Below are 13,433 nucleotides of genomic sequence, written 5' to 3'. Positions count from 1 at the left end.
GGCACCGTGCAGTCCCGCACGAACCGGCTGACACGCGACCAGCTCGCTGCTGTCAGGGGAACAGCGGGTGCGGAGCGCGGGCCCGCCGGAGGAAGGGGAGAGGCAGCGCGGGGTTCCCGGGGCGGCCCCGCCGGCGAGCGGGCGCGGGGAAGCGCGGCCAAGGGCGACCGGCGCCCGCGCTCCCTTCCTGTCGCCCGCAACACCCTCCCTCCCAACATGGCGGCCCGGCCGCCCCGCTTCCTCGTCCCGGCCAATCAGCGCCGGAGGGCGGGCGAGGCGTGGCGGAAGACGGCGGCCCAGCGAGCCAATGGGAGGGCGGCGTGGGCGGGGCCGCGGCGACAGCGGCGGCAAGGGGGTGAAATTTCTCGAAGGTGCGGCGGCCGGGCCGGGGCGGGCGCGGAGCGGGGCCTGGGGCACGCCGGGGGCAGCGGCGGCGGATGGTGACGGCCCCCAGCGCTGCCGCCAACACCACCGCCATGAATCATAAGAGCAAGAAGCGGATCCGTGAGGCGAAGCGTAGCGCCCGGCCCGAGCTGAAGGACTCGCTGGACTGGACCCGCCACAACTACTGCGAGACCTTCCCCCTCAGCCCCGCCGCCTGCAAGGTGCCCCCGGCCGCGCCGACCCCGCCTCACCTGAGGGGAACGGGGTGGGGGGGCTGAGGGGAACGAGGGGAATGGGGGGCTGAGGGGAATAGGGAGGCCCTGAGGAGAATGGGGGGACGACGACTGAGGGGGTCCTGAGGGGATTGGGGAGGCCTAAGGGGAAGGGGGGGCTGGGGGACGTGTGATGGGAATGGGGAAAGGGGAAAGGGCCCTTTCTTGAGAGCGGGGTTGCCTCAGAGCTGGCGGGGCTGTGTGGGGGTGCTGGGGCGGGGACCCTGAGGGAGAGGGTCAGGGTGGGGAGGGGGAGGTCAAGCGGCACCCGCGGGTTTTTCCTCCCTCCACGTGGCGAGGGGTGCGGGGAGGTCAGGGCCTCGTCGGGGTGGGATGGGCACCCTCAGCGCCGGAGCGCCCACGTAATTCCCGGGCGCCTTCCCCGGGGGCGGCGAGGAGGGTGAAACGCAGCAGGGGATGTGTCGGCGAAAGGGCAGGGGTGGCCTCTCCGCCTGGGGAGGTACCTCGGCGGGGAGGAGTGCCAAACGGCTTCAGCCTGCTGGTGTTACTGATGGGCGCAAGGAGCGGGGCATGGGAAATTGGGCTGCAGCCTCGGGGAGCTTAAAATAACACGTAGGCAGCTCGATACCCTCGTGGTGTATGGAGCAGAGCATGAGTGTGAAGCTCCTCCACGCTCACTTAGAAAGCGCAGCTCTAGGATGCTAGTCTGTCCTAATATCTGTTCTGTATTCCTCTCTTGGTTTCACAGGATAACGTGGAGAGGGCAGATGCACTCCAGTTAACAGTGGAGGAATTTGTTGAGCGTTATGAAAAACCTTACAAGCCTGTAGTCTTGCTGAATGCCCAGGTGGGCTGGTCTGCCCAAGAGAAGTGGACTCTGGAACGACTGAAACGCAAGTATAGGAACCAGAAGTTCAAATGTGGGGAGGACAATGACGGTTATTCTGTGAAGATGAAGATGAAATACTACATAGAGTATATGGAAACCACACGTGATGACAGCCCGCTCTACATCTTTGACAGCAGTTATGGAGAGCATCCCAAGCGCAGGAAACTCCTGGAGGACTACAAAGTACCCAAATTCTTCACTGATGATCTGTTTCAGTATGCAGGGGAGAAACGAAGGCCGCCTTACAGGTATAGTACAGTGACAGTAAGATAAAAGTAGGTATTTTCCATCTCATTAGCTCTTCCTAAATAGGTATGATTGTCTTATATAAAACAAAGTGATAGCTTTATGTCTGCTATTGTGAAATGAGCATACAACCGTAACCCAAAGGGAGGGAAGGGCAGATTTGTCTATCACAATTTCTGGTTGTAGCACCAGTGTTGCTACAAGTCTATGCGTTTTTTTTTTTTTATTAAGTCAATTTATCTCACTTTTTAGTGAATTTTAAAAAAAAAGTTACGTAGTTACTGGAAGTTATGAAGATTAATTTCTTGCTATGTATGCCTTCTGGCTTTTCAAATTTTAAGTACCTCAGGACTAGTTCCTGGGTTTTGCTTATGTACAGTGTGGAATTTTGTTTAATTATGGATCGATCCTTTTAAGGTAAAGATCTTAAGCTAGATTAGTATGAAGTGTGAAGACTAGTTCTTAGCTTCCCTTCAGATGATTTTGAGAGAACAGTATTTCACATCTGTGTAGTCTTTTCAACTCTTTTTTTGCATGTGATTGAAAAAGGATTGAAATGACACTTCATTCCTGAAATCAAATGCAACAACCTTGTATTTCAGCTGTTAGATACAAAAATTATTTCTGTCTATGTTAATATAATGCTTCATAGCACTATGAGCATAAGCTGAACCCTCCCAAGTAATTAAAGTCTTTACAGCAACATTATAATTGTCAGAGAATGCCTTGCCCTTTGAGTGACATGAGGCTGTGATGCGGGTTTTTTAATTGTTTGGGGTTTTTTAAATAAAATAGAACAAGTAATGAATAATGGTACTCCTCTCTTCTCTGCAATCTCTCACGTGTCTGTAGTCCAGTTGTGCTTTTTGCATGAAACTAATTCTATTTAACATCACTGAAGTACATGTTTTTACAATGTTGTAACAGATACTTTTTATAATTCACTTTTAATAAGAACATAGAATGCTGTGATCAAATGCAAAAGCACACCAGGTGTCATCTCTAGTAGAAAGTGAATATGCTTACAGAACTGGGAATCATTTGTCCAAGTTATTGGTAAATTAGATAATCTGGTTGTGACTCACATTGCTATCTCTTTCCCCCACACCCTCCCCACCTACAGGCACATGCTGAGCTCCTTGCTTGTGATCTTGGTACTCACAATTCTTGTACTTTGTTCTGGAAAATGTGGGTTTGTTTGAGGCTGTTGTCATTTTCTGAGAGATGAGTGATGCAAGAGAGCACACTGATGCCTCCTGGAGTTAGGGGTTTCATCTAGGTACAGAAACGGATGAAGAGTATCCAGTAGTTTAAGAGCATAATTGAAAATCCAACAGGAAGTGGTGCTTTCTAATCATATGACCAGGATATGAACTGTACAGATTGACCTCTGGATTGAGAGGTGTGCGATAGTGTACAGATCTTAAAGTAAGAACTCGTGCTGTTTAGAGCGTCTTCATTGGAGTTGTTCCTCTTTAAAATAAAGGCAGTACTTCTTGGAAGCCATTTAATGAAGCAGCTATTTAGTGGGGGGGGGGGGCTGCTTTTAAATTGAAGTTACAGGTTGTGAAGTTTTTAATGGTAAATTTGATGTCTTGCGGCAGACTGGGTTATGTTCATTGTAAATTAAACGCCTGGAGGAAAATGCTGGTAAATGATAGTGTTGCTAAATAAGGGTTTTAAAATCTTCTGCGTGTGTAGATTCAGGTTATAGTCAGAAAAATGGTATTGAACGGTGCGTCTGTCTGTGTACCAGACAGACTTTATGTGTTTAATTTCTTCTGACTTCTTAGTAAAAGCTTTGATTGTTCTGCTTGTGGTTTAATTAGCTTTCCAAGGCTAATGGGAATCTAAAGAGAGAATTGACAATAGAAGTGATAAACAGTGGCTTATTTACGTTTTTATGGCTCCTTTGTGAAGTAGTAGGAAGAGTGCAGCTTGATAACCAAACTTACAGTCCTACAATTGGTGCTAGCAAATGATACTTGAAAACCAGCTTAATTTACACCTGCGTTGGAAAGGGGAGATGGAGAGCTTGCTGACTTTCGATATTTTCTGAACCTTTGAACTCCTCTTGCTGGGTATCGCCTGCCTGTCAGCCACACGATGGAGGGATCTTGTTGGTGCTTTAGTTTCTACCCTCTCTGCTGCCCGTTAAACAATTATTGCCATTTTTTTTCCTCTTGATGCCTGATATTAAGTCACCTCACTTACACTGCTCTATCTGGTATGGTATCTTACTGTTCTGTTACAGGGGAAATGAGCAATTGAAGGTGCTGCTGCTGTTAAACGTGTATAGTAGATAACATTCTCCATTGGGAGGAATAAACCTTGCAAATGGGGAATGAGAATATACACACCAAATCCTGAATGGTCACTGGAGAATAAGCTCCATCTAGTTAAATGTTAGAATGAAAAGCCTGTTGTAAATGAACAGAAGGCATAGAGGGAGACCAGGGTTGCGTAACTTTGCTCTGTTCCTTACTTGTATTGCCTTTTGTTTGTTCCTCATTGTTCTGCACTTCTGGATCCATTTGAGTAGCGAATTTTAGAAAAACATAGGATTGGGAGAATCCCCCTGCATAGTAAGAATCCTAATGTAGGCTGTTGTGACTTAATTACGTTCATAAACCTTGAAATCACTATATATTTTATTGAAGAACTGTTTAAAACAAAATACAGCTATGAAATATAAAAAGCTATCTTCACTTTCTTGTCCCAGAGTTATTCCTGTCCCAAATCATGTTGGTTTTTAGGTTAAACCCATGTTGTATCTTTTTGCTGTAGTGTGAGCCTAACAATCTCAAGAAGGTGAATGAAGGAACTGTAACTACCTTGATTTCTAACTGTATGTGAAATTAACAGCTGTAATTTTCTGTCTAATATGAAGAAAAGAGAGCAAGCAAGTAGCTACCTTCTACGACTAAAGGATTTTTCCGCCTCTGCCCCACGTCCCGTCCCCCCCAATGCAGATGGTTTGTGATGGGCCCACCTCGTTCTGGAACAGGAATTCACATCGATCCCTTGGGAACTAGTGCATGGAATGCCTTAGTCCAGGGACATAAGCGTTGGTGCCTGTTCCCTACCAGCACTCCCAGAGAGCTGATCAAAGTGACGCGAGAAGAGGGAGGGAACCAGCAGGATGAGGCTATCACCTGGTTCAATGTCATCTATCCTAGGACGCAGCTTCCCACCTGGCCCCCTGAATTCAAACCCCTGGAAATCTTACAGAAACCAGGCGAGACAGTCTTTGTGCCAGGTATGTATGAGTCTCTCCAGTAAGGAAATCCGCGAGAGAAAAGCATGTTTTTAACATTTGTGTGTAGTAGGGATGAAGAGAGTATTTCAGCTTTCTTATGTGACTCATCGCTTGCAAAAGAAACTATTCTGAGCTGTTTCAAAAGGGATATATATCGCGAGGCACATTTTGAGACTATTCAGTTATTTTCTGAATGTCCTGAAACATATATGGCCTGTAGCATAGGATTGCATGTGGTACAGATGACAAAACAAATGGGACCCGAGTTGCAGCATCACAGGAATGTGATCCTGAACTAAATTGCTGTAATAGGAAACCGTCAAGGCATAAAATAATAGAGGTGTTTGAGTACTAGTAGTTCTTAGACAAAAATGTTTGAGTTTATATACACTGTAGCAAATTCATGACTGAATTTTGTAGCCTGGGTAGTCTGACTGCGTATGAATTTTTCTTAGCTATGGGAAAAGAACTACTTCAAGGCACTGACACTTTCCACCCACCTCTCTGTGGTTATGCTTCATCTTGCATTTGAAATCAAAAGCTAAAGAAAGATCTGATAAAGATGCCATTCTCTTTGAGTGGGTGCACACCGTGTGCCCATTATAACAGGGAGGTGAGGTGGCTAGTGGATAAAGTGGGTGAGTTCAGTGCCAAATTCTAACCTCTAAATCTTGCATCATTTTTGTGCAGCATGGCCCATAGCTTCTATCCACGTTGCTTGTCTCTAACATACAGCTGACTTCATGTTTGAAGAGTGCCTTGTGATTGTCTTGGCACTTATTAGTGACTCCTCAGTGTACCTTCTGTTAAGATTTTGTAGCTGTCGGGTTCCATTAAACTGTTTCTTTAGTCTTTTTATGAGGTTATAAGTGGGTTGTAAGAACACCACTGTCTATTTTTATCCCGTGTGGGGAAACAATTTTGCGTCTATTTTTAAATGAAAGGTTAGTCTGTAGTCATAAGAACCTTACTAAACCAGCATGGAAAGTGCTCTCCAGCTTAACAGAGAGCGTCTCTGTGGTCTGGGTTACAATGGCTCTTGCTATTAAATAAGCCGTCCATAGCCAGTGTGTTGCTGTCAAGTCAGATCTTCAGTACTGTTCATGAGCTGGATAATTTGGTCAGAGCGGTGAGCAGCCTTCTGTAACAAGACTCCGTAAAGCATTGGAGCAAATGCTGAAATAAGACTGAAGAAAGATGACGTGGTGGCAAACTCACCTGGCTTTGGGAGATAAGGTCCGATTTCCACCTGTGCTCTGGGAAGAGTGTACATGGCTGTTCTTGAACTTGCTTTCGGCTATGTAGCCAGAAATGGTCATTGGTGTTGTATTTATAGGTGGCTGGTGGCATGTAGTTCTCAATCTTGACACAACTATTGCCATCACGCAAAACTTTGCCAGCTGTACCAACTTCCCTGTGGTGTGGCACAAGACAGTAAGAGGGAGACCCAAATTGTCACGGAAATGGTACAGGTAAGAGATATAGTAGCTTTCTTTTCGTATTCTCTATTTAAAACAAAAACCAAAAATACCCTATTCATTTACTTGCAGTGTTACTGTTCAAAGGCTAACCCTGAAATTTCAACTGTATTTAGGATCCTAAAGCAGGAACATCCTGACTTGGCAGCCTTGGCTGATTCAGTTGACCTGCAGGAATCTACTGGTATTGCTTCTGATAGTTCTAGCGATTCTTCCAGTTCCTCAAGTTCCAGCTCCTCAGACTCTGATTCAGAGGTAATGCTTTTTACTACAGTAGGTGATCCATATCCTGCAATTATATTGTTTTTTCCATACCTGATCATGTGTCCTCATCCTAATATTCATGTCTTATGGAAGAAATTAATAGAAAGCAACTAAGCATATCTACATGGTGGAGGAGCCTGTGGTCTTAGCAGGTGCTGTTTGCTGAAGCCTCTCTTTGTATTGCTTCTTTGTATTGCTAAATGAATTCGGTTTGTTTGATCTATGTTTATATTATATATAAATCTGTCACTCATCTAGCTAAGCCATGCTTGTGTAAAATGGCTGCAAAATGAATGTTTCAAAAATGGGGAGGGGGAACAAGATCCAAAACAGAGACTGTTAGTTATGACAGGGGACTTTGCTAGGCACCTAAGTCCTTCAGAAGGCACTGAGTCTGCTCTCGGAAAATTAGGTCCTTCGAAGAGCCAAAAGGAACGCATCCGTTGTCTTGCCCCAAGCCAGCTTAGTCAGTAATGAGATCTAAGAATATACCTGTTCCTGATTTTTGAACGCTTAATTTAAAATTTATTTCGTGTATCTAATTAAAATAGCACATTCTTTGAATATTGATTATTCAGGGTTGCTGAGGTAGCTCTTCTGGTGAATTCCACAGCACAGTTTACTACCTTTTTCTGAATTCTGTTTTCATCTCTTCCTACTTCAGTGTGACTCTGGCTCTGAGACAGAGGGGATGATGCACCGGAGGAAAAAGAGGAGAACGTGCAGCATGATGGGTAACGGTGATACAACTTCCCAGGACGACTGTGTGAGCAAAGAGCGCAGCTCCTCCAGGTGACCCGATGGCAACTGTTGTTTTTAAACAAGCAAAAGACAATACAAGGCAGAGCTGGCAGACTTCAGATAGGGCGATTCATCAGGGCAGAGGGATAGAGAGCAAGGGGTTCCTTACAGAACGTAAAGCAGTTGGCCAGTGGTGATATCTTCCCTCCATGAATTATTTTAATTGCTCCAAACTGAAAACTAAGATTCTTGATATTTTTTTAAATAATGAAAACTAAGATTCTTGATATTTTTTTAAATAATGAGGGTTTTTACTTTATTTAATAAACAGTTTTATTACTTTTCCTAGTTGTCTCTTTTAATAGAGAAAGTGTTTTATTTTATTTTTGTTTAATGGCCGAGATGAGATATTTTAACTGTGCTCTTCAGAGAGCACAAATGAAGAGTAAACAGTTAAAGATGAGGAATGATCAGGCAAGACTCAGGTTTTGATGCCTTGTTGTCCAAACAGAAAACCTTCAAGTAGTTGTACGGTTTCTCTTATTGTTGCCTGGATTACTTCAATTTGGCCCACTGTTTTATCTGTTAAAGGCAAAATTCATCCCAAATGTCTGTGTTTACCTATTCAAAAAAAAAAAAAAAAAAAGCAAGTTTCTAGGCAGTCTGGAGAGAGGGAACATTAATATTGCAGAACCAAGAATAGATATTGCTTAGGGTAAAGTTGCTGAGGAAGGAAGTTCTCTGGACTTGCCAGGTTAACAACAGTGAAACACTGGGAATCTGGGAGTGTACTGCAGGGAGGAACTTAGAAATTCATTGCTAAATGAAGCGTTTTTCTCATATAGCAGAGACTTGCCAAAATTTTAAAGCAAACTCCTTGCAGTTTGGTTAACCGATGCTGCTGTATTAGCTGCCTGCCTGCGTTAGGTTGCTGTCTAGTTATTGAGCTGTTGGATGCTCCAGGTTTGGCATGGATGCAAGTGCTGTGGTGATTTACTGTGTGGCCTGCTAAAGAAGGTGTACGATAGTAATTTACCTGAGGAAGTCCAGATTCCCAGTGTCATGCCTGACTTCCCAGTGTAGGGTACTGCCTAAAGACCTGTTTGCTCCTGTACGTGTTGCCATTTATCTTGCTGTGATATATTGCTCTCTTGTTTTCAGGAGTTGCTCATAACTGAATACAATTGAATTACAAGTACAGAGCATCATTAAACAGAGAGAACTGTACTGACTGCTTATTTTGCCCTGGAGGTTTTAACAATTTGTTTGTTGTGACATTGTCAAATCCCATTTCAGCAGCCAGTGTGACTTCAGGAAGGGAATGAGCAGCAGGAGATAACAAACCTTAATGCAGACCCTGTTTTTAAAAAAAAAAAAAAAAAAAAAAGGAAAAAAAAAGAGCTGTAAAAATGCAGAGCACACATGCAGATCTGTTCTTCTGAAAATCCCATGCATTTTTAAGTTGTTTGCGCTTCAAATTTTGAAATGAATACCTTAAATATTAAAAATTAGCACATGGCCTAGAACACTTGCTTTCCAGGTTTCACTGTTCTTCCTCCTGTATGTTGATTGTTTCACTCTGTGAGGATGGGTGGGCTTTCTACTCCAGCTGTCCGATGGATTAGTTGATAGAAGCAGTTCCAAACATAAAATCTTATCTAGCTTGTATGATTCTGTGGGAAGAATAAGTATACAATTAACCTGCATGCTGCGATCTTGTGTCCTGATATGAGGGGAATGCTATAGTTACTGACAGGCAGTTGTTGTACTTTTTTTGACAGGATTAGGGAATCTTGTGGAGGCCGCAGCTACCCCTGAGAGATAACAACACCCGCCTAGAGGCAGCTGCCGATCGAAGCTCCATTAGCAGCCAGCCAGCTCTGTTCTACCCCCTTCTGTTTCTATTTCTCACAGTCCTTAAGTTTTTGTCACTCTTCCTCGATCCAGACATCCGTCTTCATTATGTGCTGTCGAAGGTTGGCTCCTTAATAACTTCTAGGGCAATGCCCCGACTCTACATTATTGTGCAATGCTTTGTCCCCTCTGCGCCCCAAGTGAGTGCACTAATAACCCAGCTTTGGGTAAGGACATGCCAAGTATTTAATGGTTCACGTAACTGGCAAGGAAGACGACGGTCAGTTTTTAAAGAACTCTTTTTAAAACCAGCAGGTAAATGTAAAAACCTGCCTTGCTTTGACACTGTCATATGTTTACATGTTGTCCTGTACACTTGAGGAAAGGAACACCAGCCCTGTTGGCCTATCTGAACGTCCGGCGGATCTCGCACCAGAATTTCAGGAAGGGAAGGTGGTATGAATGCTCCAAACACTGAAGCAACTTCAGCGGAGGTGACCACCGACCTGAAGCATCTTTCGTGGTCTTAATCTACACGCATACATCTAAGGTGTAACACCTTAACCAGCAACTGTCCATTTACTTTTGCTCTGTGTCTGTTATGATGACTGGTAACAAAGATGCACTAGCACCTTGCGATAGGAAGCTCGATGGAGCAGGAGAATCCTGGAGTTTCTTGCACAGCAAAAACTGTGGGGGAAAAAGTCAGCATTTGCCAGTAATTACAATCCTTTAGGTGCAGGCGTGATGTTTAGCACTAGGCAACAACTGACAAAGTCTGACTCATATATGATAACAGTTGCTGGGCTTTAAATACCAAGCAGTTACAGGACCGTGGGCTTGTTCAGGCCAGTGCAGTTCACATACCTAAATGGCTTTTCTTTGAGGTTATGGGTTCAGATATTTCCGGAACTTGTGGTGCCAATTTTAAAGGACTGGGAGGGGGACATCTTGTTGTTTTATGCTTTTTAAAAATGCAATGTGTTGCTTAAGTCTGTGTAGATGCATTTGTATTATGCCGGGTAAAGCTCTCATCCCCAAGGGATCTGTTGGAGCTGCTGTTTTTTTTAGCGGGGCTTGTGCTGGTAGTGTCAGCGAAGAGGTCTGTCTGGCTGAAGGTGTGCTGCAAGGAAATGATCCTTCTCTATCTGAACAGCACAGTCAGAAGCTAGCTGGGTTGGGGTGCTCCCTTGGGTGCTCTCCTGAGACCTAGGAGCTGGGTATCAGATCTCACTTCAGCCGTTCTTTGGGAGAGGCAACTTGAAAGCAGAAGTGGTGTGCGTGTAGTAAACATGCAATAATGCCCAGGCACGGGTAGCAGAATTAAAAAGCAGATTGGCAGCCTTAACTGTGACTTTCTTCTACATGTTGGGTTTGATGGAACCCAGAACACTGCTTGTCTGGGTTTTCGGATCTTTTTTTTTTAACGTTGTCTCTTCCTATTTAAACATTCTCTCCCTTCTTGGAGACTGGGCCATATACTGTTGTACAAGGGAATCCCAAATATGTTTGTCAGGATCTCTGTTTCCGAATCTTCTGTGCCAGTCACTTTGTGTAGGAGCAGAGTGGTGGTGGAAAAATGGAGAGAGGGAAGGTTTTTTGGTACACTCTTTAGCTGTCCGGACTCCTGAATTTCCTGTGATAGCCAGGCATAAGTGAGCACACTTGCTTTGTAGACTGCTGCAGATTCTTCCACAAGATTACTTCATTTAAAAAAAAACTTCTCAAACTCCTGGCATTTCTAGCCAAGGTTGCCTTTTTTCCTGCCCGGTTGAACAGCCTGGGAGCCTGCACAATCTGTGTGTCTTCTCAGAGAGAGCAGGCTGCAGCTGCTGCCTTTTGGAAGAATGTGGGGGCCTGGAGAGGCAAAGGCTCGGAAGTCTCAGCTCTGTCACGGGGAGGGGAGCCCTTAGAGAACTGTCCACTGCCCTCTTTGGCTTGGTGTGTCAGTAAGATGGCTTATGCTGTAGCTTGCAATTGCATTTGGCATTTGTGGTTCAGTTTTGCAGTCTTAAGATCTTACATGTGCGTGAAAGCCTGATTGCTGTGCCGGAAAAGCCACACCTCTACCACCAGAAGCACAGTGGGAAGATCCAGAGTGCAGCGTATTCTTCCGTGCCTATGAACTCTTCCATGGTGTGAAGTGAAACAATTTCAGATTGAAGCCTGTGTTCGTTTGACATCCCTCACAGAAAAGCAGTGTGTTTGAAATGGACTGCAGGCATCGTGATACCAGCAACGCCATACTGACTTCTCCGCAAGGCACTTTCTGATCTGAAACAAAGGTGTATCTGTTTAGGCTACCTGGGAATCGGGACTCCTGGGATCTCTGGTTCTTCCGCCTACAGGCTCTTGCCTCAGCCGAATTGGTGAGCTTCTGTCTTTGTTTTAGTAGATGAGGAAAATACCTACCTCACAGGGGTGTTGTGAGGCTGAAATGTAATTACTGTGTAAGATGCTTTGAAGTCGTCCTCCCACAAAAAGTGTTCCAGACATCCTAAGCAACCTGAGACTTCCTAACCTGGTGTTAGCTCTCTGTAGCAGAAAATATTGGGGATGTTGTTCAGCGTTCTTGGCCACGTGGTGTTCTGTGGTGGCCCTTCTAGAATTGCTGTGTGGTACATAAATTGTAGCAGAACAAGGCTTTTTGTTTTCACCAGAGTTTAATTGTTGGCATTTCATGGCCTGCTTTAAACAGGAGGTCCTGCTAGATCGGGATTTTTTTAAAATAGGACTAGATTAAATTATCTCTCATCAGGGAGTCAGCTTCACTGGCCTTACAGGAAGAGGGGAGCTGGTGCTTCCCAGGCCCTCGTTCCAGGCCAGGTGAATGAGGAATAAAGTTAAAAACTGTGCTCCCCTTGTGCCTAGCTCCGTGCTTGTGGGAGGCTGACTGGGGAGAGTGGGTTTTGTGCTCTCGCTTCTCCAGGCTTGTGCTTCTTGGGGCATCCATGTCTCTTGTTCCGACCCCACTGCTTTTGTGTACTGTAGAGCCCCTGGATGTAGCAGGCTGCTGCGGTCCAGCACCCAGACCCGGTGGGCCCCTCGTTTCCTTGAGCCCCAAAGCAGCAGCGCTGCTCTGCCTCAGCCCCCGCCGGCGCTTTGTCAGCCCGGTGGTGCTTTGTGGGCTGCCTTGTTCCCCCGGGACAGGCTTAGAGAGCCGCGTGCTGGGTTTTGGACTGTGGGCTTCCCGATTGTACTGTGTGTGTACCGGTGTCATTGTCCTGCCTGCTCTGGCGAAAGGTAAAGGGATTTGCGAGCTCTGGCCGTGCTTTTGAGCCTGGTAACCAATACAGGCTTGTCTGCTCTGACAGTTCAGGACTAAACGATTAAGTACCCCGTCAGAACTGTAGATGTGAACAACAGGCGCACCGATCTCGGCACCTGTTCTCTGCACAAGTGCTGTGGGAGCAGGTGACGCCGAGGAAGCACTGGCATACCTTCCTCCCCTTTCCAGCTCGGGTACGCTGGCTCCAGTTTGTCTTCTCAGTTACATTAAGCCTCTCCGAATGCTTAGAAGAAAGACAGCAACCTCTTTCATAATTAACCTAGACCCTTTTCCTCCCTGAATCCCCAGCCATCATGGGGCAGGAAGCAAGACCGTTGACTGAATCAAATCTGAAATGCCTGTGTGGGCTGATTGGAACGGGAGGTTTTTGGCATCCCCCTTGCAAAGCGGGGAAGGAAAGAGCTTACCGATTCGTTTGACAGTCACACTGTCAGCTCCAAGCCCTGCCACTGCTGTTAGCTGCTTTTATCACCCCATCCAGCAGAGCTGGGATACTCTTAATTGTCTTGTTTGGATGATTGTGTTTTTGCTTTTTATTTTAAATAAAATCAATTATTTTGCATTATCCTGTCGGCTAGTCACTTTTTTTCATAGCATGATCTGAAAAAAACCTACAGGTGTACACCTCTCTTTCCCAAAGTACCGCAGTGTGCTAAATGGTGTTCAGGTCGTAGCTAAGGGGGTGCTTTGGGGACTTTCTCTAGCTCTTTCTCGCATGTGATCAGTACGTCTGTACGGCGGGGTGTGTTTTGGAAGCTGCTGGGGCTGTGGTGGCTTTGGGAGAAGGTTTGTGTCA

General features: G+C 45.6%; 1 protein-coding gene across 1 annotated transcript; it reads left to right on the top strand.

Annotated features, from left to right (window-relative positions):
- The first annotated feature begins 476 nt into the window (after positions 1-476).
- JMJD6 (jumonji domain containing 6, arginine demethylase and lysine hydroxylase) lies at positions 477-13,202 on the top strand. Its single transcript, XM_050908361.1, has 7 exons — positions 477-605; positions 1,366-1,754; positions 4,725-5,011; positions 6,348-6,483; positions 6,606-6,744; positions 7,418-7,545; positions 9,276-13,202. The coding sequence occupies exons 1-7, from the start codon at positions 477-479 to the stop codon at positions 9,310-9,312; spliced, it is 1,245 nt and encodes a 414-aa protein (XP_050764318.1). The 3' UTR covers positions 9,313-13,202.
- The last annotated feature ends 231 nt before the right edge of the window (positions 13,203-13,433 follow it).

The sequence above is a fragment of the Gymnogyps californianus genome, chromosome 19 (genome assembly GCF_018139145.2).
Source record: "Gymnogyps californianus isolate 813 chromosome 19, ASM1813914v2, whole genome shotgun sequence".
Classification (NCBI taxonomy): domain Eukaryota; kingdom Metazoa; phylum Chordata; class Aves; order Accipitriformes; family Cathartidae; genus Gymnogyps; species Gymnogyps californianus.
Note: the sequence above shows the minus strand (reverse complement) of the source record. Positions and strands in the feature narration are given on the sequence as shown.